The sequence below is a fragment of the Xenopus tropicalis genome, chromosome 2, assembly GCF_000004195.4.
Source record: "Xenopus tropicalis strain Nigerian chromosome 2, UCB_Xtro_10.0, whole genome shotgun sequence".
NCBI classification, from domain to species: domain Eukaryota; kingdom Metazoa; phylum Chordata; class Amphibia; order Anura; family Pipidae; genus Xenopus; species Xenopus tropicalis.
In genome coordinates, this window is record NC_030678.2 from 88,261,271 (window position 1) to 88,286,159 (window position 24,889).

General features: G+C 36.3%; 1 protein-coding gene across 2 annotated transcripts in view; it reads right to left on the reverse strand.

Moving 5' to 3' along the window:
• The window catches only part of csmd2 (CUB and Sushi multiple domains 2), a 554,847-nt gene that overhangs the window by 181,123 nt on the left and 348,835 nt on the right, over positions 1-24,889 (reverse strand). Inside the window, exons 8-10 of one of the 2 annotated variants that reach the window (XM_018091826.2) lie at positions 18,607-18,694; positions 16,433-16,557; positions 11,009-11,130 (exon numbers count right to left, since the gene is read on the reverse strand). In XM_018091826.2, coding sequence (XP_017947315.2) covers positions 11,009-11,130; positions 16,433-16,557; positions 18,607-18,694 — 335 coding nt within the window. Of the gene's footprint in view, positions 1-11,008; positions 11,131-16,432; positions 16,558-18,606; positions 18,695-24,889 lie in introns of those variants that run through there. The other variant, XM_031896919.1, reaches the window with a different exon arrangement.

Below are 24,889 nucleotides of genomic sequence, written 5' to 3' on the forward strand. Positions count from 1 at the left end.
CTAAAACAATCACTTTTTAGAATTAAATTGTTACATGGTGGCAGTGGGCTTTATTCTACCTTTTATTATCTTCCCATTGTAGAAAACCTTAAATAACAATGCCAAATTAGCATTCTGTGTGGTATTGCATAAAAAATGTCTGTTTTGCATTACAAATGGCAGAACTAAGAAGAAAACTCATTTAATAATGTTGGCATTTTTAGCATTTTTTTTTAAAATTCTTGTTTCCCAGTTCACAAAAAGTGTATTGAATTTTTCACAGAGGAAAATGCCCTCCCCTCACTGAGGCAAACTGGAAAGGATTCAGGTGGGGCTATTCATCTTCTTATGGATCAGCTAGCAGTTAAGCAGTTAGGCAGGTTCATTAGACAACAGGACGATGAACATTGCTTTTTTTCAATATTAATTGCTATGTAGTGAATGCAAAACACAAGTTGTTACTATTTAGTGAACGCAAAACATTATGAACAGTTTGAGGAACATAGTGGTAAAGATATTTTCATCTAAAATGTTCATTTCTTTTTTCTAAATCATTCATGTAAGATAATATGTCACTGTATTTTCTTTTTCCAAGCAACTATACATCACCATGCTCATACTGATTAAATTTAGCTTTCTAAAAAACTGGTTGAAATTTTGCATATTGGTTATTAATATTGAAATGGGCTGTCCAATGGTAACTGGAAAAATTGCCTGGTAAAATATGAAGTAATAAAAATTCCCAGTTATACTGTAAAGCTTATTTTTAAATTAAGCAGTTTTTGAGCTTCATAGAATTGGAGTTGCTCTTCTTGGACAGGAGGTCATGTAATGCTAATGAATATATATATGTAAATGTTTGAGGAACATACGTAGGACATATGACATTTCCTGGGCTGTTTTCAACAGGCTTTCTGTCATTTCCTCTTTCATGTCAAAGTAGGAATGTGTATATTTTATAGCATTCTCTGTCAAATAAGAGCAAGTTTTTAAGACGTAGTAGACATGAGTAGACAGAGCAAGGTAGGGAAGGGCATCGTTGATCATGCCAGAGTGAGACTAAGAACGAATGCAGGCAGAACAAATTACCAACACGTTTATGCTGAAAAGCCATGATGATTACTTCTTATATATCTTGTCCATCGCCAATGTCAAACTTACAGACATATAATTGGTGTCTAAGATCTGAATCCCTTTTAAATTCTGGAATTACATGAGCTCTTCTCCAGTCCATACGTACCATGCCAGATGAAAGTAAATCTGAGATAAATCAGAAAAATTGGCCTGGCTACAACTGTACTAAGCTTTCTAAGTACTCCAGAGTGAATTCCATTAGGCCATGGTGCTTTGTTCACATTAACTTTCAAGTACCATATTCTGTGTCAGCCACTGACTTAATTGAGCTGAGTCATCTGTGCCCCTACGAAGTAGGCCATGAAACACTGACCCCTTTATTGTATGCACTGATGAAAAGAACAGATTACACATATTTCCTTTTTATCCTTTATAAATGAATTCCATTTTTGGAGCTACAAATCCCCATTATTAAGACTTGACCCAAACTGCAGCATTTTCTATTTGCTACAGGATCTGAGCCTTTTCCTATTCACATACATGCAGGGGTTTGTAGAACACTCCTACAATTAAGTTGCTTAAAGCTTTAAAATCTATGAAAAGTTCAACCCATAAGTATTCACGCTTAAAGTAGTGCAGTGTCTCTCTAAAAATTCCCACTGTGGTTCCCCATATTCTTTCACAGTAAGTAGATGTATCTTACTTATTCAGATGATCAGTTGGAACAAGTGATCGCAATGGGTGCTTAACTAGATAGATCCTCTGCGCCCAGCTTTTCAGACCTCATGCATCAAACCCCCAGCAATAGAGCCGCACTCTCAGCCAATGTCCAATCGAAAAATATATATAGGGGGGAGCACGAGACAAAATGCAAAATTTCTGCAAAAAAAAGCTTTTTTTTATTTTTATGCCATACACGACATGTTTCGGGCCCCTTTCGTGCCCTTTATTAAGTGATAAAGGGCACCAAAGGGGCCTGAAACATGTCGTGTATGGCATAAAAATAAAAGAACTTTTTTTGCAGAAATTTTGCATTTTGTCTCGTGCTCCCCCCTATATATATTTTTCGATTGGGCAATGGGTGCTTAATGCACAAAGTGCACCTAATAAACAAAAAATTCTGAAGAAGGCATATTCTGAAAAGGTGACATGCAGTAAGAAAAGGCTGCATGTGAAAAATTAATAGTAGCAAAATAATGGAACTAATTTCTAGTTAAGATTACTTGTTTATTAACGACCTTGAGGTTAGCGATGTCTCTGTTTTTGCTGATGATACTACATTATACACAACTATAAGTTTCATTCAGAATGATTCCACATTGAAGAGTGATTTGACTAAACTGGAGAATTGGGCAGAAACCCTAGGAATTAAACTTTCTTTTGAAGCAGCAAAGCTGGTTGGGCATGGTGGTTGTGGAATGCCTTGATGGGGTGTTGTTGTGATGGGCAGATTCTATTAATGCCTTTATGAGTGGCTTCAATGATTTATTGAACAAGCATAAAATCCAAGTCTATTGTGATGCTAAGATCTACAGTCAGTTACTATAGATATTGATATATATATAGTTTATATATGGGAGTGTAGAGATGGGTTAGTATGAGTATGTGTATGTATGTACACTGGGGCTCACTTTGGAGAGTTTAAACTTGATGGACCTTAGTTGTTTTCCAACCCACATTAACTGTGTCATTATGTAAGTATAGTTCAGTAAAAAAATTCCACATCATTCTTTCTTTAACAGCAAAAAATGTATAATTAAACAGGATCTCAGGATCTGAGGTTTTATGGCAGCAATATGTAAGGCACTATACTATGTATCTGACCAATGATCTGTGGTATCATGAATAGTTCTGATTTTCTAGGACAAACCTGGAGTTAATAAAGGAATATATACTTCTACAGACTTTATGATGACTTTGTGAAGGACACAAAGTCTTACAGGTAATTTAAGAGTTAGCATGCAATAGCTGCATATCTCCTAATGTTGCTATCTCTGCCCGCACATAGCTGTGTGAATTTCAGCACATCTAAAGGGAATAGATTTAACAGTGCTGGTTTTCACTAGCACAGAGAAGTATTGGAAGCACATAGATTTTGTTTCCTATGACTAGAAGAATGATGACAGAGCTCTTTATTCTTTATAATATTTAATTAGTTGAAATGTTCTACTGGTAGTGGGAGGGTGGGCATGGTTATATGAATAAACTAAACAGGAGAAAATAGAGCAGCTTCAATCCTCAAGAGCTTATTTCAGCTTGTTCCCAGCATACATTGCTAACATAAAACTTCCAACCTCCTGTGTGCAATGGTGCTCAGCTGAATATGCAGCACATAGAATGTGAAAAACAGTATGTCATATATCTGTTTTCTCACAGGCAAACACAAAAAATAACAAGAAGGCCTCTTAGGTCATTAACCTACTTGGCAAAAGAAGCTGAGATTTACTTTAGAACATGGCCTCATCTGTGCTCCTTCTGTGGAGTGTCATATATAACCTTGAATGTGTAGCAGGACAGTGCAAATATACACTACAAGGTGTATAAGATTTTGCGAGTCTCCCTCAACCACCTTGTGGTTTGTTAGTATTATTGAAAAAATGGATTTAAGTGCAGGAAGTTGTGACTCAATTTCAAATATGTATATGTATGTAGCTAGAAGACAGATGACAGATAGATGTGACTAACAGATGATAAAGAGTTAAGATACCTTAATTGCATACTAACCTGATATATATGAACCTGTCTTGTGTGGACCTTTAATAAGAATTTAAATCTATTTATAAAACTTGGATCAATAGAAATAAAAATATGTAAGTTTATCACTCACGGATCATTATGTAATGCCTACATTTATAAAACATGCCAAACTGTTTTGTTAAATTGTACCTGACTATCAAAAAAAACCAGCTTAAGAGTTATTCTCAGGAGGGGAAATTTCCATGCCACAAAATTCAACACATAACCTTGCCCCTTTCAAATAACTTCTAAATTTGGTGTTTATCGATCTAATTTTTGATTGAAGTCTTGCAATTAGATTCTTTAACAACACTCACAAATAGCAGTTTGCTATCTACAGCCCTGAACACTTGACAAAATTACAAGACAAAAGGCTGCCTGACATTATAATTTACTCAATGAGTCATTCTGGGTTATTTTAAAAAAATTGTTGCGCCAACTGTTTTATTCTGTCTCTGTTAAAATGTCCCAGTAGTTTATTAGCATGAATTTTAGCTTTGGACTTCCCAAATTGCTTTTATAGTAGCTAATTCACATGCAAAATCGCAGCACAAAATATAGCACTGCAGTGCTGTGATGTGTAGTTATTGAGTTATGAGAATCCCTAGATACCCATGTACCAGAAAGAATGGGTTTCATACTCAATACTAAAAATATTAAACACAGCCTGCATGCCAGTATGGTCTAATTATCCACTGAGCACATATTTCAGTAAAGGTGATGTCAAGTATTTAGGTTTTACACCAACACATTACTTAGGCCGTAGTGGCACTACATAATATCCTAAGGAAGGTGTAAATGACTGTGGCAGTAGGCATGCATACTACATCCCTTTATGATACATTTGGTGAACAGTAACTATTTTTAAGTTGAGCTTGACTTTAGTTTATTAAAAATTAAATAAATACAATTAATAAAACTTTTGTAAGTTTACTACAAATATATATATATATATATATATATATATACATAAATATGTACATATACATACAGTAATATTTAAATTTGTTTCATAGGTACCGTGCATAAATAGGGGTGGACTATTTCCTTACCTAATATCCCCTATAGTTTATTTATTCAAGTATGATATTATATTCACAAAAGATAAATGTTATTATGTTAGTCATATATAGGGTGTTAGTGTTTTAAATCACCTCCAATGTTGCAATGTGTGATTTTCTGTGTATAAGAAGTCTCCCAAAAAGAAATCCTTCTCATAATATATTTCAGCTTGGAAGTGAGGAGATGGCCCTCAGAACACCCACAATGAGGAATCATTTAATTTTATAATAAGAGTGTTGTAGGTTCTATTTTGGTGGGCTTTAAGAGACCACACTGGTAAATGGCAGTATGAAAAGTTTGCTGGCAAAAGGCTAGACCTCTAAACTAATCTAAAGCAGATACTAAAGGTGTCCCTTAGTGAAGACTGAATAGGAATCCCCTAAAAGAATGGGTGTACATTTATAGGGTTACCATTGATTTGTTCACTAATCACTTTTGCATGACATAATTTCCTTCACTATTGGTTACATATGGTGGAATAGATTTTCAACGCTTTTGAAGCAGGAAGTCTGGAAATCTGAGGATAGGAATCCCCTAAAAGAATGGGTGTACATTTTAGGGCTACCTTTGATTTGTTCACTAATCACTTTTGCATTACACTTGCACTAACACATTTGAAGCAGGAAGTCTGGAAATCTGAGGATATTTTTTTGTGGTAGAGGCTACTTAATTCAACCTATCCTTTACAAATAATTACATGAACTTTCTCATTACCAGTCCCTAGCTGTTAACTCTATGGCACTGAATTTTGTTACTCAAACATGCTAGTTTTTAACTGGCCTTACTCACATTAGTTGGGGTGTGCTTGGATTTGCTCACAAAAATAGCACATCTTGTATTATAAGCAGGCATGTCTGGCCTTCCTGTTTACATATAGACATTCTTTTACTTCAGATAGGAACAAAGCTCAACAGTGTGCACATTTGGAGTGAGTTTAGTGTCTATACTCTACTAGTGACATTATTATTATGCTATTATTATGCCAGTTTTAGGGAGTGCTATGTGGCACAAACACTACCTTACTTGTTCATGTTAAAATGCACAGAGTAAAATCTACAGGGACATTACTCTTAAACAAATCATGTATCTGAGAACTGAGAGTAACTATTTTCCCATGCCCAGCTTCCAAGACAAGATCTTTTTTTAGCATCCACCTAAGACAGCTACACTAAGATTATTTATATTATATTTAATTGTACGCAAAGCTTAAATCAAATCAAGCTTGCAATTAAGATTTTGTTTAATTGCTGTAAGATGATAAATTGTTACTTCTCTCTGATGATGATGATACCTTCTTCCACCGATCAGCCTCCAAAAAAAAATAGTGGCATGTAAAATGGAAAAAAATGTAGTGTTATGGGTGCTTCCTCCATCCCCCCCCCCCCCCAACGGGATTTGATCTCAGTAGAAAGTAAACTTGGCTGTAGCAAGCAATGCCGGGCAGCTGCTGCCAGGGCAAACAAGGTTTTGAGCTGTATTAAAAGGAACATAGATTCACAGGAGGAGATGGCCATTCTTCCACTTTACAGAACACTGGTAAAGCCCCATCTAGAATATGCCATGCGGTTTGGGTAGCTAGTGATTAAAAGGGATGCTATTAAATTAGAGAGAAGGAAAACTAAGCTGGTGTAGGATATTTAAAGTCTTAGTTTTGAGTAAAGACTAGACAAGCTGGGGTTGTTTATACTGGAGTAGAGGTGCTTGGGGGGGGGGGATGTTATACTATGTTTAAATATATAAGAGGACTATATAATAAGCTTTCTAATGCTTTATTCGCCAGTAGGCCCTTATAGTAGACACAAGGGCACCCATTCCAATTAGAAGGAATTCTCTTCCTGAATCACTCATACTGACAAATACATTGGATAACTTCAAAAAGGAAATGGGGTATTGAAAATGGCTCAAATATATTACAAAGTTGATCCAGGGACTGCCATCTTGGAGTCAGGAAGGATTTTTTTTCCTCCTCTGAGGCAAAAGGGTTTATTTTTTTTGCATGCCTTTCTTTCAAAACAAGTAGCAATTAGACAGGTTTTATATACACATAAAAGGTTGAACTCAATGGACATATCCCTCTTTCCAACCAAAGTTACTATGGTACTTTGTTTTTGCTTGTATTGAATAAACAAAATTTTTGGTATGTGTGTAACTGTTAAGAACCATTAACATTAGAATTTATGTTAATACATTTATAGTTATAACTTAAAGGACAATGAAAGGTTAATATAAATTAAAAGTAAGTCTAAAGGCATTCTTTTTAAGTACTTACTGCATATCTAAATTCCCAGATCCCTGCTTGCTTCTCTGAGATATGGTGCTGGCAGCCTACAGCAGTGTGAAGACTACAGTGACATCACTGAAATCTCTCTTCCCTTCCTGTAGGCTGCCAGCGGCAGCCTTCCTATTCTCTGAGCATGTGTGTAACTTGATCCTGTCTCCTGTTCTGAGCCACACATGCCCTCAGAAGAGGATCTGGCAGAGGGGAGGGGGGGAGGGAATGAAACACATGTGCAGTATGAAGCAAGGAGGGAAAGGAAGGGAGAATACTTTTTTAGAGATGGCTGCCTGTTCTAGAAAATGTGAAGTAAGTGTGAATGAGTAAATATTTGATTAGGTGAGCCAAAAGTGTGGCGTTTTTACTAAACAGTAGGAGGACTATTGGGCAGTATGCTTTTTAAATTTTGACTTGCATTCTCCTTTAAGGGAAAATATTTATGATCCTGTATATGTTCTTTATAAATGTTCTGTAAGACATATTGCCAGTACTTTCTTTCTACATGTCAAATTTAACTGTATTTTTGTTCTTATGGTTTGGGGTTATGGTTTGTCAGCATTTTACTCAAATATATTCTTTGTGTTGTGCGCACTTCAAAACACAACTATTTCCAGCAGATAGCACTACAAAGGAATCTACTTAAAAGTCTTTATTCGAACATGGATTGTGAGCTGGGCAGAGGCATTGATTTAGAATCCCTTTAGTCTTATGTCAAGCTTGACAGGTCACAACCCATGTCCCAATAAAGGCTTTTTAAGAAGATTCCTGTCTGCTGGAAACAGTTTGATGTTTTGGGACTTCCATACTGCTTCTTGGATACATTGATCACCAAGGTTTGCATAAAGTAGGGAAGACCTAAAGTCTTGACCATAGCTTCCATTATACCTTATATAAATATATTTATATAGACTTGCCCAGGTACCAGACCAAGCCATAAGATGAACTATAAGAGGAAATGTTCTGAAAGATTCAGGCGTTTTATTTAAGCAATCTTGTTATTGATGGCCAAAGGTTAGTGAAAATGCTGTGCCATAAAACCATTTGCCATATGCTGGCTCTATAAGCAATACATATCTCCTCTTTTTCACGAGAGTATCTTTTTATGGCGATCAGTCAAGAAAATATGTAAGATAAAATAATAATAATGGTGAGAATACTTAGCATTCCTGTCACGATCCTCCCAGCTAGCGTCTGACAGCCAGTTCTAATGAACAGCTCATGAAGCCATTTTACATTTTGGCACAGTTCATCCCCAGATATCAAAGGGTTTGATTAAATATAATTACAGTGCTTTTTAATTATGGCCCTTTTTATTATTCTTTAGAAAGGCAGAGGGGTCCAGTTTAACCTTTTTATTTATAAATGTGAAGCAGGATGTGCAGAGGTAAGGTAACGAGAGAGAGAGATTTGAAAAGGAGGGGGGTAAAAAGGGATAGAGAAGGCAGAGAAAAGGAGTGGGAGGAAGAGAGAGTGACAGAAAAAGAGAGATAAAAATGAAGGAAGGTAAAGGAATGTAAATAGATTTAAAGAGTAACAGATGGAAGCATGAAAAGGAATGACATTAAAAACTATAGCAAGAATGAAGGAAGTAAAGTGATGTATTAAAATACTGAATATCAATATTATTTGAAGAAAATAAGCATTTTGTAATGTTTTCTTAACCACTAGACATTACAGGTTATAGAAAAGAAGTTAAAGACATTTGAAGACAAAATTACTACTGGGAAAGATAGATGGCTGCAAACAAAGAAGACAAGGAAAATGAAGATGTAATGCTGTTTTGTAACTTGCCCCTGTATTACTCCATTTACACTGGTCTCTCTCAGTCAGGTTTGAAGAAAATTTGCACTTGATGGATGAATGTCTTTTTCAGCCTTATTTACTATGGACTTATTTAAGGCAATAGTTCTTAATCCAAGGTTCTGTAAGGGAATTTGCTCTACCTTGACCCTTTCTGCTTGATGCAATATTTGTTTGGTTCAAGTCAGAATCTGTCTGTTCTACTAACTACCATAAGTCTGTCACACCTAAAAAAAACTATGGTTATCCTTCTATATGCTTCCCCTAGGTCAACAGCACCCATTAGTTTACTAATTGCTTCAAAGTCCTCTCTTCTTCCTTACAGAGGTCTATTTTGTCTCAGGCTCCCTTCACTCTCCACTACCATCCATAGGTGGAGTTCAAGGAAACCTAATATAGCTAACTCACCTAACTTTTATACACTAGGGAAACTACTAGACTTCCCTGTGCCAAAAAGATAAAATTCCCACCTCTTGCAGGACATGCCTAGTACAGATAGGATAGCTTCCTTCCACCAATACTTCCAACATAGCCAATACCCAGGTTGCACCTGCTATAGTAAGAAAAGGATAAAACCTCTACACTCTTACAAATAAATGATACAAGATAAGAGAAAACAGGCTGTGAAAGAAAAGGGGGACCATAACATACTGTATGTCGAGGAGCAAATCACTAAAAATAATAGTAGGGATATCTGGCACGTCGTAGGAGTAATAAATCTAAAAATCAAGCTTGATATTCAATTGTCAAATTTTACTACCTCTTTAAGTGTTGAACTGGTCCTCGATGCAGTGCATCTTGTTAGAACATAGTTTATATGTGACTTCTTCATACATGTTTATATAAATAGAACACTAACAGGGTTTTAATACATTTGCAAACAGCACTGAAGGTAGGAGAATTATTTATGTATATAAATATGCTGCTCTCAATGAAGCATGCTAAAACATTTACATTCACTCAATATCTTCACAAAGCTCTGCTCTTTGCACATTTACCAACTGCTAAAGGATAAGTCGCAAACATGAGCAAAGCAGCACTCAGAGATTTACATATATCCAGTGCATGAAGATATGGGTGACAGCTATTTCTCTGACACGTTAAAATTTATGGGGTGAGCTTTTTCTTCTAAGCTCCAAGCTATTGTAGAAGTCTCAGTGTGACTTTTAGCAGTGTTATTTTCTATACTAACCTGACCTGCTTGGTAAAGAGCATTGAAGAGCAGAGTGTTATGATAGACAAGGGGCAAGGAAATAATAGGAATATACTATTAGCAGCATACAGCCTATTTCAGCAGCTAGTTAAATATTTTAGTTTATCTGGCCATTTATTAATCCTGTACCATGAACTGTATATGCTGCTGTCAGTGAGTACTGAAAAAATAGGTGCCAAAAATGATGAAAGCACTTGAAAATATTGTAGAATGGATGTTGATTATGCTGGTTTAGGATGTCATACTGTATAATGAGTGTGTAAGAAAGTTATATGTGCCAGACTTCAGTTTTTAAAGTTGCTGTCCTAATTATATTAAAAGAGGCAGCAGGGATGAATGATATTGTTTATAACTGCTGGCAGATGATATTTTGCTTAACGTATCAGTGTGCGAAAGCTAGTGGCTATTAGGGATAGTAATGGTGAGCATTGAAGTTGACTATATTCACACCTACCAGCATGCCACATAATGATATTAAGTGAGCTGCAGTCTCCAGATTATGGGGCACATATCATTCTAATATTCCAGGGAAGCACATGTTTTAGTTGATGTTAGGAGAAAATGCAACAAATTTGGACATTTATGTGTGTGCACTAAAGTTGAGGTACAATAGTTAGATAATTATGGTTGTACTAAAGCAGTAATAGTTAAAAACCTACTCTCTATTCCCAGAACATCAGGTTCTCAACAGATAGCCACCTGCACCATTATTGTGACATATTTCATGCACACCATTGGCATTTATGATTATTCCCTATTATTCTAGTTCATTTTACCCCCACTATGTGTATGAATGGTAGAAGAGGGGATCATAAGCCATTTAACACTAATTCATAGCTATCAAAATTCTAAAGCTAAAGCTGCCTTACCTTTGAAGGGTTGAGAGCTGTGATTACCCATACACAGTGAGCGTTGCTATCGTACTGAACTGGGAAGTTAGGAGAAGTGATGATCCCCGATGGTCCACGCAGATGAGCATCGCACATCCTGGCTGTGAGGATGAATTTAGAAAAAAAAATTCACAGACATATCATAACAAAACTTGCAGCACATTGTTGCTCATGGTGCCTCACCTGAACAGCAGATTTACTTTCCTTGCCACCATATTTTGTCTTCCTATGGCTTAAATTTTATGTCAAATACTGAGGCTTTGAATAATATGTCACACCCATTGCATTTAGGGCTATGACATACAGGCATGTCACTGCTTCTTCCCATTTTTAGCCAGTAGAGAAGAGCACGCATCATCTGTTTTCTCCCAATAACTTCAATAAGAGCTGTCTAAAGCTGTTAGAAATGGATTCTGTATAAACTGAATCAGGCTGTTCCTACTGAATTGGAGGGGAGGTGGCCATGATGTTAGGTGCTTCTCTGGCCAGCTGAAAATGCTCCTTATGTAATTAAGGGCACACGTGGCAGATTTAGGCACAATTGAGCTTCATTGTTTGAAATCTGTTTCATGTGCACAGTGACATATGAATGAAAATAAAGTGAATGTCTCCTTGCAAAGGCAGTTTCAGATGGGCCCTGATGATTTTCCACATCTGGCCCTTAGTCTTCAGTTGGCGTTCTCCTAAAATCCTAAACTAATATCTGGCTGAGAACCCTGTGGAATAATAACCTGTTTACCCAGGATATGCCATGAATACCAATATACATAGAAAATGATGTTCCCAGTAGCAGGCTTTACAAATAAGTAGTTTTAGAAGAATTTTAAAATTATTTGAATTTGGTTGAACACCAGTACAAATTTCGAATCCAGGTTTTTTATTTTTTTAATTCAGTCTAATTTTTAATTCAGTTTCTTATTTAGTAGTATATTTATATGACGTGGAATAGCTCGGTTGCATTAATTAGTGCAAAAATCATTAAATCTTTCCATTAACAAAAAAAACGATAGAGAACAATACGATAATAGAATAGTAATAAATACTAATATACTATATATAAAAGCTATCAAAACTTCCAAGAGGAAGAGTTTAGCTTTGAAGAAATTTAGGGACACATCTTTACAGAATTCATGGATGGAATTCCAGATGTGTGGAGCGGCAATTGAGGACAGTTTAAGTGGGCATATAGCAGTGGAAGTGGATGACGAGACCAGGCAGTAGTTTGTTTTTTGTCCAATTATTTGTTCCAGATGTTCCCATGTTCCAGAGTTGTTAAAAAGTGTCATATCTTGGGAATGCTGGGCAAGAGATCAAAACTGTACATCTACCATAAGTTTTAAGATTCATTTGCAAACAGGTATAGGGGAGCCCTGTACTGAGGTACTACTTTTTGGAAAATAACAAGCATGTTCTCTGTAATTTCTTGAGGTTTCTATGTGCTTTATAGTTATTGGTGTACAGGGTCTGTCAATTTGGAAACTCTGGCAAATATCACAGGGGCTGCTGTAAGCTGCCATATACTGGTGCTTTATACTGGGCCTATATGGGGCTCTTTGGGCCTTTGTGAGCTCAAAACGCCAGGGCCTTTTTTATACTCTCAATCCAAACATGGATGGGTGTGCCATTATCATAACGTGCGTTCACAGACACAGCTTAACATGAACATTGGACACAGGCCTAGGTAAATATTTGCATGCTACAGCTACAGAGCAGTCATGTGTGCCAGGGTTTGGTGCAATTTGCTCATCACTGTATGCAGTAGTTGTTAAGTACATGAGTCTGGGAGTTGTAGTTTATAATAGCTATGGCACCATATGTTAGACACCAATGGGAAAACACAGTGTAAAACGGGTGTTGCTATAAAAGAATAAATACATATAGTACTAGAAGCAGTAGTATAAACAGTTGGTTTCAATACATTCAATTCAATACCTATTATTATGTGCATGAGCTGTAATATGTATGGCAATATAATATTTACAGTATTTATGTGTGCGACTATACACACATAAAGATCCAATATAAAACAATGCGAGGATTAAGAGAGCCAAATAGTTAATTCTGCTAGCCAGATGGCTTCAGTTCAGCCCTGCAGTCAAGACCAGAGATCCTTGAAAGGTCAGCTAGACTCAGCAGCCATTAGAAGGTCATTGTGCATCTGAGGCCAAACAGAGAACTGGGTGAGACTAAGGGCTGCATGACATACTATTTTATTGTGTGTGCTTCTAAACAATTGACATAAAGCAAAAAAAAGCACCTGCCAGAAGTGAAAAATGTCTTCACCTTATGTGGCAACTACTAGGTTAAGGAAATTTTCATTATGTGACAGATCTCACAGCATTCGGGAATGACTGAAATGCTTTTGGCTGCAGAAACTGCTAAATGTTGGCCATTCTACACCTCCCTGAAAGATCTCCTCACTGAAAGATGCTGGTACCGTCTCCACCTCCCTGCATGCTGAGTGGGTTTGGGGTGAGTGCATGGCTTTGAATACCAAGTGCTGCTAGGGACAGTACTGCAGTGAAAAGAAATGGCACACAGAGGAATCTCACTGTCAAAGAAGAATGCTAATTAATGAGGGCCCTGTCATTCTGCTGCAGGATATTTACTTGGCTGGTTTCCTAGCTACGTCACAACCTTTGTGGAAGGAGAACAGGGGGTTAACATGTTCTTAGGTGACCTTGTAATAAGATAGTGTTAGGAGAGATGGGGTTCATTCATTACTGGAAAAGGCAGTGACAATTATTTGTCATTTGATTTAAACAACCTCTGCAATCCATCACACACAAGCTAGGCACGTCCTGCTCTGCTGTTAAACATGATGTTAATGCTTCTTCACCAGCTAACTCCCCCACACTAGCGCTCTCGTGTCAGACTGACAGATGCATTGCTCCTCTTTCAGAACATATATTTCAGCTTCTACCACAGTTTCCCCTATACTGCCCCAGAGAATGGTTAAGGACAAAAAACAGAATGGGAAAAATAACAGTATTAATCCAAACTAGCAGGGATCTTTTATTTGAAATCGTGCCTTAATGGTATGGAGTTTAGATTTTCCCCGTACGAAGCAAACAATGGGACTGTGAATTGTACATGATGGCAATAACGTTTTGAGGACAGGAGCATCTGAGGGCTGTGTCAGGCAGTAAAGTAGCAGGTCCTGGGAGAAAGTATGCAGTGGGCAGAAGAATACCCTTGTATACTGACCTTTAGTGTGTTACTCTTTTAGATTTATCTGGATTCGCTTGGGTTAATTCATATGTTTTATTTTTGTGTTTACAGAAGTTTTGTTTTATTATTAAGTTTGTCGGTTAGTGAGCAGTGTGTGTGAAATATATTTAGGTAAAAACACACTGGTAAAATATAAACCCCAGACATTAACATCAAATTGGCCCTAATGTGTTTTTAATGGATAAACGCAGCAGACTTGACTTTACCAGTGCTATCCCTTTAAATTGCTGCGTTTTATTCAGCAGTCTAAATATAATCACAAAATGCCATAACGTGCCAGCCATAAAACAATATATTTTTTACACCATCTTACATAAACTCTATGTAGAATAGCTGTTACATTTCTATTTCTATACTTGTGAAGCCTTGGTGGTTCTGCTTTTCAGGAGCAATAATTTCCTCAGGTCATGTGTGCAATGAAATGGTTAAGGCATGGTGTGGACGATTCTCAGCTACCACAGGGATGCAATTAGAGGGAATCTCTTGCTGCTACGCACATTGCAAACTCTTTGATATCAGTGAACCTACAAAGAATTCTCTCTGGGCTTCAATAGATACCAAAGGTCCCTTTCTCCCTCTCCCGGGAGTGTGAAGCCCCCAAATCCCAGATATCATTAAGGTAACTGAAAACACTGCAGACCATTAAAGACTAAAATCACAAAAATATTTTTGCAGGATAAGGATGCTTCAGGTCCTTGTGGATGTTTCATGGAAACTGGCAGTGTTGCTGAAATACCATAGGCAAACTCTTTCACACAGATTAATAAACATCTGATTTATGTGCTGCATTTTGGGAAAAGTTCACCATTAGGAGGACCAGAAATTTTCCTTCTCAAATTTTGAAAGGGGCACACTGAAGAGAAAAAAGAGGCCATTTGCAATATATATCTGCATAGATCCTCTGATTTTTCAAGACACGGCCGTCCATTGAAAAGGCTGTTTTTGGATTAGTTCAGTAGTTTCCATCTATTTTCTTAAGGCAAAAAAAGGACTATCCGGTCTGCATATCACATTTATGAATACACTGAGAGCTTACAGTATGGTATTGTATGAAGTAAAATTTCCACAACCTGCATTGTCCAAAACATCTTGGTATAAATAAAACTGCAGCCGCAAGGAATCTTGGCCTTTGGCTGCACATGTTACATTTGGAACATGAGACTTCTGATTTTGATTTTGCCCCTTAAGACAGCAGCTTATTTACATGGGGCTCTCCAATGGAACTATCCAACTGATGTTTGTCCAAAAATCATACGGATCATGATCAGGCAACTTTGATTTTTCTGTCGGATTGAGGACCACGTTGGTTTATTGATGTGGTCCTCACCCTGATGGCCTGTATCCTCAATGCTCCAATTGTATCAGCTTAACTTAGGTGGGAATATCAGGGAAAAGATCATCTTGTTTGGTGACCTTGCCAAATGAGTGGATCTTATAATGTATGCCCTGCTTTAGTTTTCACCTTTCTAATCATTTCATCATGTCTTTCCATCCCTTCATATGCACTGGGTGCAGAATAAGCAGATGCAGTCAGACAAAACGATTAGTATATAGAGAGCTAGTTAAGTGCATTACTGGCAAAAAGAGAGTTCCCAAATTTTTGACAAAACTCACTCCACCTGAGTTTTTGAGACATTAACTAAATCATCAACTGTTAGGTGTATTTCTGTTTATTGTTGAAATCAGTGACCTAACTTGGCCTTGTAATTCTGAATACCACTATTGTGGTATTACTGTACTATAGCCCTGTTGCAATCTAAAAGATAAAGAAGAATAAAGTCTGTTTCACTATAAGGGCTCTTACAAATGGGCATTTGTGTGTTTAGAAATGCATGTAGACTGCATTAAAAATATACGGCATATGCTGCCATTATATGTGTGTTTTTTTAATGCATTTTCATCAGTTATAAAATGCAACCCTCTGTTCTACTGTCTTCTGAATATACGTCAACCACAAGGAAATGCCACATGTGGCGTCTAAAAAAATGAAACGTCAATGCCATAAAACACAAATATGAATTCTCATGAGTACAACCAGGTAGAATACAATGGAATCAATTAGCTGATGCATTGCAGGACTGAGTGTACATAAATGCATCAGCTAACTGATTCCATTGTATTCTACCTTAAGTTGCATGAATTTCTCACCTACTGGACTGTAATAGTTCTTACCTCTGCACACAGGCCTGTGGTCACTCCAAGCAGCAAACATGTCACTCACTTTCATACATGTGATGCTTTGGGAACCTTGAAGGTCATATCCATCATTGCACATAAACTGTATGCTAGAGCCCAGCCTGCCAGGAAAACAGAGTTACCATCATATGACTGTATAATCAGATAAGAGATGTCTTCTACAAACATGGAGTCTCAGCAAATAGAATTTGACAGTAAAATGTGATGAACATGTTATAATAGTACATTGCTTGCCTTTAAAATCAGTTTTTTAGGGGTTTTATGATTTAATAAAAATTCCTCTTGCTTGTTCCATTTTTGCATTAAATGGCTTACACAACTTATGTCTTATGACACATCATGGCATTACGCACTAAATGGAGATAAGTATTAAATTTGGATTGTTTCTTTGTTAAGAACAGAAGTAAAGGGTTAATGTACCCATTAAAACATTTGGCATTCACAATGGAACAAAGAATAATTCACTGTTATGTTGGCTAATTCACACAAACCTTTGTTTATGTGTGGCCCACTTTCCTTTCACACGGTAAAAAAAGGTTTTATGCACTGCGTTACTTAAACTTAAATAACAGAAGAAAAATCATTTGGCATTTTTATGGTTTTTATAGTTTGTGTCAATGTTTGCACAGTATTACTGTTTACTTATTACTGCTTTTTCCCCTTGGATCCAGTTTCCAGTTAATGTGCAATTTGTCAGCTGTCCAATAGCCTTTAACCTTCCTCTCCCCAGTTTCTGCTGAGGAAATTGGTTAGATCTTAAATGTTAAAGGCAATTGGACTGCATGCTCCAGGCACAGGGCTCATTTACTAAAGCGGGTGCACCATGCACACAGCTGTGACCCATTCTAGGTTTTTTTGAGTTAGTTATCAAATAAAACATCTAATGGGTTCCGTTTAGTAACTTGCCCCCCTGGCTCTGCATGGAACTTTTTAATTACCATCTTCACTGAAGCAGATGGCAATTACAGGACTTCAGTTGCTCCTTCAGCTGCTGCAGGTTGAATAAGGTGCAAGGTCAGGCAGGAATGTGTGTAAATGGAACACCTCCAGGTACCCCCTACCAACCCATTTCCACAAAGTCATGATGCATGAGTTGTGATTGGCACAGAGGGTGTACCATCCTGGCATGCTGGGAAACCACCTGGAATATATGTGTTGCCCTTTGACAAATGAGAAGAATGTTGTGCTCATAAATGACCCCAATGCCACTTCTGCATGAAAGTTATTCCATGACCTTACTCCGCCTTTTGAAGCATCATTTTACATTTCCCCGCATACATTTTTATGAGAAATTAAATTTAGCATTCTCTACATGGTATTCTTCATTTTGTCTCAACAAATATTGTATATGTGCAATATAAAAAAGCATGTAGCAAAGAAACACCAGCATTTAAATGACAAATTATTCAAAAGTATATAAAGAACATGAAGTTTGTTTTAAAGACAAATCTGGAATGCTGGCATATTTTATTTCAGTTTTCAGAACCAAATATGGTTGAATATTTATGTGAAGGCCATTATAATTGCTTTTGTGTGCCCTAGTTGGTAAAGCATAAAATGTCTGAGCTGCTCTATCGGTGGACTAAAAAGGCATAAAGAAATTCAATATTTATGCTGTTGGGAGAGACCTGAATGCAATGATTTATGAATACATGGGAAGTCAGAATAAAACATAGCATTTTATATTGTTAAAATCAATTCATATTTACCTTCCTGGAATTATCAAAAATAATAGTGTATTGTCCTTTGCCTTAATATCATCTCCATTTCTCCAGTGCTTATAATATTTCCTATTTAGACTAAGTCACTTAAAGACACAGAATCTCTCATTTCAACAAGTAAAGGATTAGCCAGCCAACAGCTTTAACTAAAATCATATATTTTTATGAATGGATTGTTTATGAAAGGGGTATAATAGCAGGTGGATTTAGAGAGAACGTCAAACTGCATTACAGCAACCTTTTCTTACAAAACCCTGAGCTACAACTAATTTTTAGACAATGAGTGTCCTAAGGGAGGTCTTTGCCCATTGCTTTGCACAAATGCAAAAGGAGGAATTAAAGCAGATCCTTCCATATAAAAAAAGATTAGGACATCTGAAAAGAAAGGTTTCAGTTTCTTTTTGGGAGTACAAGAAACAAGAATCTCACCTGAAATCAGAACCTATTCTTTTTCCTTGTTCCGGAATTCCAGGGTCGGGACACATGTGGTGCCCTTGGTATACACCCACCTGAGTTACTAAAATGCAAGAGAGAGAGCATATACAGAAAAGAAATCACTCTGCACACAGTTTGCTCCTATAGTCACAGTGTCGGACAATAAAGCACATAGTAATTAAAGACTGATTATTAGAATTAGATATTGCATGAATATGATACTTTTTCCTCAGTCCTGCAGATCCCAGTCTTTTCCCCCAACCTGACCAATAAACATCTCCAATAGATAACATATTCTTGGGCTTATTGTTATTAAGTGCCATCCATAAACTGCTGCAATAAAAAGCCGGCTGTGTATTTTCAAAGCCAACAAAACTTTTATTTTACATGTCCAAGGAAAGACATCAGTATTTCAGAGAGGCAAGCCGAAAGCTACAGAACAAAGGCTGGTTTGGCTTCCCAGAGATGAAGAGGATGAAAGGTGACCCACACAAAACATACAATATAAGTAAGTATCTTTACAGCACAAGACCCCAGTACCTAAAAATTGTCATCTTTGATCTCTGGATAAAGAGCACTTTTTACAGCTGATACAATCCTGTTGTGTCATTCCTAAAAGCATTGATAACCTTATCCTAGTACTTGGTGACTAAAGTTATTACTGGTGTAGGAATAGAATACACCTATACACATTCATACCAACACTTACACAGTGAAATATTATAACATGCAGGTATGTGTACTTTTTATTTCCATGACCAGGGAACATTAAATTCACAGAGAATTTACAAAGAATTGCATGCTATATGACCCCTCTATAAATGATAAAAAAAATCATTTCCCTTAGCCTTCATACCCAATAGCAACACTAAGTTCCCAGTTAGACGCACACATCTGAGAAAAGTGGAAATGACTGAAAAACATCCACACCCTAACTTGAAAATATGGCAACAATGCAATTGCATATCTTGAGAATACCCTCATTTCTGTCTAGTGTTTAGAAAAGAGATGAACAAATCAAGTGCTCTAATGGATGATATGCCAAGCATTGCAGCAACAGACATTTAGATTTAGCTCATCCTACTGCCACAACTATCTAAAGTAGGTCATGGCCGTAATGAGTTGAAATGTTCTCTTCATTTTAACAGCGGCATCAAGATATGAAAAATGATTAAGCAGGAAAATAGTATTGCAATATCTTCTTCCAAGATAGATTTACATCAGTTTTTTCATTATGACACCACACTAAAATGTACTTTATGAAATCCCTGTCTAGTTGAAGTTGATAAGCATATTTAGCTATGAATACTTACACACTGAATCCAGATTTTTAGGTTGTTAAAAAAACAAATCTAATTAGTCGTTTGGTATTGATTAGGATAAGAACATTCATCTTTCTTGCAGTGTAGCTCTAACTGAGTTACTAGACTATAATCCAGTATTAAACATTCTTACTATATCTATCATCTATTTATCTACCTATCTTTATCTTTCATCTGTCATTCTTTGTCTAGTTATCTCTGTCTAGTTACATCTATCTTTCTATCTATCTCAGCCTTTGCTTCTCTGTCTATTATCTATCACTATTCCTAATTAGTTACCTCTGTCTATTTACATCTATCTATCTATCTATCTATCTATCTATCTATCTATCTATCTATCATCTATCTATCTATCTATCTATCTATCTATCTATCTATCTATCTATCAACTATCTATCTATCTACATCTATCTATCTATCTATCTATCTATCTATCTGTATCTGTTAACACCAGTCTGTCTACCTATCTTAATTCTACTTAGCTATCAGCTACACAGCTATCACCAGCCTACATCATATTCTAAATGTAGTCTTCCTTTCTCTCTGTCTTTCATTTATATTTTGAGAGTATATTACTTGGTGGTGAAAAATGATAGAAAGATAATGGCTAAATATATGTAGAGGGACACTATGTTTGCAGGAATATACATCAGTGGTCTCAGATTAAATGTAGGTAAATTACAATGATAAGAAGGTGAAAATAAACTGTGTTTCCAAACACAGACAGAACAATAAGGACAATGGTGCAATAAGTTCATTGTACTCAAGATACCCAGAACATGGGAAATTTGCACCTGGGCAGTCACCCAATAAGATGTTTGCTTTCATTGCTTTACCTGCAGCTGTCTGAAAATAGCTAAACACTGATTGTTTGCTATAGTTTGCTGTCCAAATGCTTGAGTGCTCCCGAATACACACAATCCTGGTTCAAGTCCTGGGTATTGTTTTCTTTCTATAAACTTTAGTCATAATCTAACATATGTTTTCATAGTCAGAGAGTCATTATAGTTATACTGTAACCACTATTTCAGAAAAAATGCATGGCTTTCAACCCAGTTGTGACTGGACCTCTGTTGGGGTGAATATAGAGACAGGGAAACATTGTGCATATTATTTACTTATGGGGAACCTCTAGGCCATTCTCCAATTTCATGAGAGGGACTATGAAATAGGTAGTTAGAATGCACATCAGAAAGGGTGCAACACATGAGAAGCAATGGATTTTTGGGAAGAATAGAGACCCTACAAAGATATTGTCATAAGAAAAGTTGTTAAAATGATCAATGTTTTAAACAAAAGGAACAAAAGGGGAGGGGCTATATAAAGAAAAAAATCTAAGAGGGAAGAAAACAAATTATGACCATGGCATCCTGAGAAAGCAGATGTAGAAATGTGTCGGGAATATTGCAGTGAAAATACTCTCCTCCAAATCTGCCAAAACTACCTAATTTGTTATCCCACACTGCATGGTTCCCAAAAGAAGGCAGTGGTTTAAACGTAATATGGATGTAACCAAAGCAGTGGTGTTTTCATTTCCCTATCTTAAAATGTAAGTCATATGAATGAGTGCAGCTGTGGCCAGGCAGCCAGTATTGTAATGCTGGCCGCACATGTGTTTTGGGCACACTGAGTTCAAGTTAGGGTACAGAGATGTAACGCACAGGGGAAATGCACTTTGAGGCATGAATTACTTAATGGTTTCTAGGTCATAGAGACCTATATCAAGTATCTAGGGACATTATGAATCCTCATTAGTAAGAACTCAGAAGACAAATATTTGTGTAGAGCACAGTATATTCTTTAAAACTGTGAAATTCAAAATGGATATCAAAAAAGCTATAGATGCATGTCATGTTTCGTTAAAAGGAATCTAGACATATGTGAATACCTATGCACACATTAAGCATGAAGCATATTAGTCCACAGCATTTAGTTATATCCATTCATTGATAGCCCAGCAAAATGTACAAAGTTGGCAAAGAAATGTTTCTAACTTATGTTTCTTATGGCTCTATTTCTAGTTAGCAAGCCTAAATGGTAGTGATAAGCCACAGAAATAAATGTTTACTGACACCTCAGCAGTTGGCTAACCTCTTCTCTCATTAAGATTTAGCACAATTACATAGAAGAGTAAGAGATCCACTTTAAAATAATGTCACGATAAGCGAGAGAATTTGGCAAACATGTAACACTGATATCTATACTATAGTGCTGGGTATAATAACTAATCTTAGGATGGATGCAGGCAAACAGTTGGGAAAACAAAAAAAGAGAGGCTAAAGAAGAAAAACAGAAAGGAGAATGTAAAAGGTCACACTGAGGAGGAAAGGTAATAGATGGTAGCATATGATACAGAAAAAAAATTAATTTATGAAAGACAACAAAATAAAATGAAGCAATAAAAGAGTAAAAAGGGAGGATGATGGAAGAAAGGAGTAACTAAACAGTACAAATGTAAAGGTAAAATTGAGAAAATGGTAAAAGTTTATTAAGAAAAAATGAATGGTGGGTATTTCATGGGTAAATGAAAAAACCACAAACTGGAACTTCTTATTGACATAAACAAAGTTTCTTGACAAACCTGAACGAAAAAGTTCTCAGCATTTGAATTCTGAAATATAATGCTTGGATGGGTGACAAAATGATCAACATGGGAGATGGATTTTCAGTGTCAGACATCTAGAAACTTCTAGGTTGACTTTTGACATGATCAGCTTCAGACATGGCAAAAAATGGTTATTATTCAAACCATGATTTGAGCTTTTGGTCAGGTTGACAGCACAGACATATTTACTGAAAATGAAAATACTAACTTAAAAAGAGATTGTCCCTGTGACCTGAGAAAATAAAAAGGTAGAAGTAGAAGCCATAGGGAAAATGAGAAGATGGAACAATCCAGAGTAATTGCACAGTACTGTGTTACAACAATGCTAACCATAATTACAGAAAACACTAAATGGTTTGAGAGTTCAACGTCATTTATGTCTATTGCCCTCACATGCTTTATGGTATAATCAAATAACTATTACCCTTTATTTAGTTACACAGCTCCCAAAATATTTAATATACAATATTATAACTTTCGTCAAAAGCCCAGCTTTTACTGGTATAGTCATAGAGAAATGCTCAACAGCTTAGCTATTCTGGGTCAGAGCTGGCCCAGTTTAACAAGAGTTAAGGGGTAAGAGGTTAGCCAATCCAGATCCATTCCATCTGAAATCAAATATATTTTATATAACATGCTTGTTAATACAATTTACAAGATGGAGCAGGTGTGTGTTTGTGTGTGTATACAGAAATAGAGATAATTATTTATTACTTACAGCTTGATTTGCACTACTGGCTATTGCACCTGTGTCTTTGCCTTCTACTCCCTCCATTATACAAAACAAACATAAGCCTGACAGTGATGCACAATATTCTTGGCTGCCCTATGGCAGCACCTAAAAAGACTTATAGAACAATAATGTTGTGTTCTCTTTATAAAGCCTGTTGAGTATCACACAAACAAACCTGTTGAGTATCACACAAACAAATGTAGCAAAAAAAAAAAAAAAAATTAAACTAATACATGCTTTGGGATTTTTTGGGTGATAGAGGAGAACTTGGATTAGGGAGGCTGCAATATAGAAACAAGAGCAATTTATTGGACTGGTTGCATAGTTTTGCTAACCTAAGTAGTTAATGTATCCCCATGTAGGTGTATCTAGATGAGAAGTAGTTCTAAATGAGAAGGGTATAAAATAAACTTTTTAGGAAAAACCAATGTTATATAAAGGAGCTTAGGGAAAAATGGAAGTGATTGAGTATAATTTTGTATGTCAGTTTTGGGCAATTACATATGGTCTTTTTATTGATTACTGTAGCTAACTCTCTTGGGACAGATTTCTAGCCACTGATTTAGAAAATCAACCTATTCTTCAATTTCAATACTGTTCAGTAGAAACACTTTTAAACCCTTCATTGCCATGCATTTTCTTTGCTAGGCAACATGTTTTTTTCCTGTAGCATATCCTTAAAACAGGAAACATAGATTTCTATGTTGTTGGCAGACGTTACCTTCCTTGGCAATGGCTTCAAATCTATCTGATTGGCAGGAAAAAGTAACTAGGACCCTTACACCATTTTACGGATGAACTGAATCCTACATTTTTGCATTTGGGCTACTGCACAATCAGAGTGAATACTGGATCAAATCTCAAACCTACTTTACATATTCAGATATTTACAGATATTAAAAATATATTAATACTAAAATCACACAATATTAACAGTTTGTTTTCTGTTCTGCAGTAAGGATTCATCTGAATCCAAAGTCTGCAGTAATCAATAGGTTAGGCTTAAACTGAAAGCTGAATTTGATGCATATCCCTACGCTATTTGCTTAAAATATTTTAGAAAACTTTGAATACCACTAAATATTTAAGCCTCCAGAAACTGATGTCATTGGCCACTTCTGAGTTCAATTTATTGCATTTTACTATTATAGTTAGATGAAAGAGTACTGAACTTTCTGTTACATAAGGCATGTCAAGATTTTTTAGAAGGTGAGGTTGAGTGCTAATTTAATTTCTTTACACCTTTTTCTCTCTCTTGTCAGACAACAATATTTCAAATGAACATTGGAATTAATAGAAAAAAGTTTCAAATATTTCCACCAACTTGCCTTATAGCTCCACCAGTACCAAGGAAAGGGAACAGCTAAGACCTATGCAGCTGACCTTTCCTTGTTTCAACACAAGCATAAAATGCATTGTCCTTTACATGGGGATATTAATATTTATACTGTGCCAAGCAACCTGCTCTGTGTTTCACAGGACAGAGAGCAATTAGATTCAAGATACCAGGTGCAGATTAACAACCTCAAAGCTTGTGTAAACAGCAAGACTCAAAGTAGGCATGCATCTGAAATAGATATTAACCATGAACATGCTCCTCCTACATTCATCATCCTC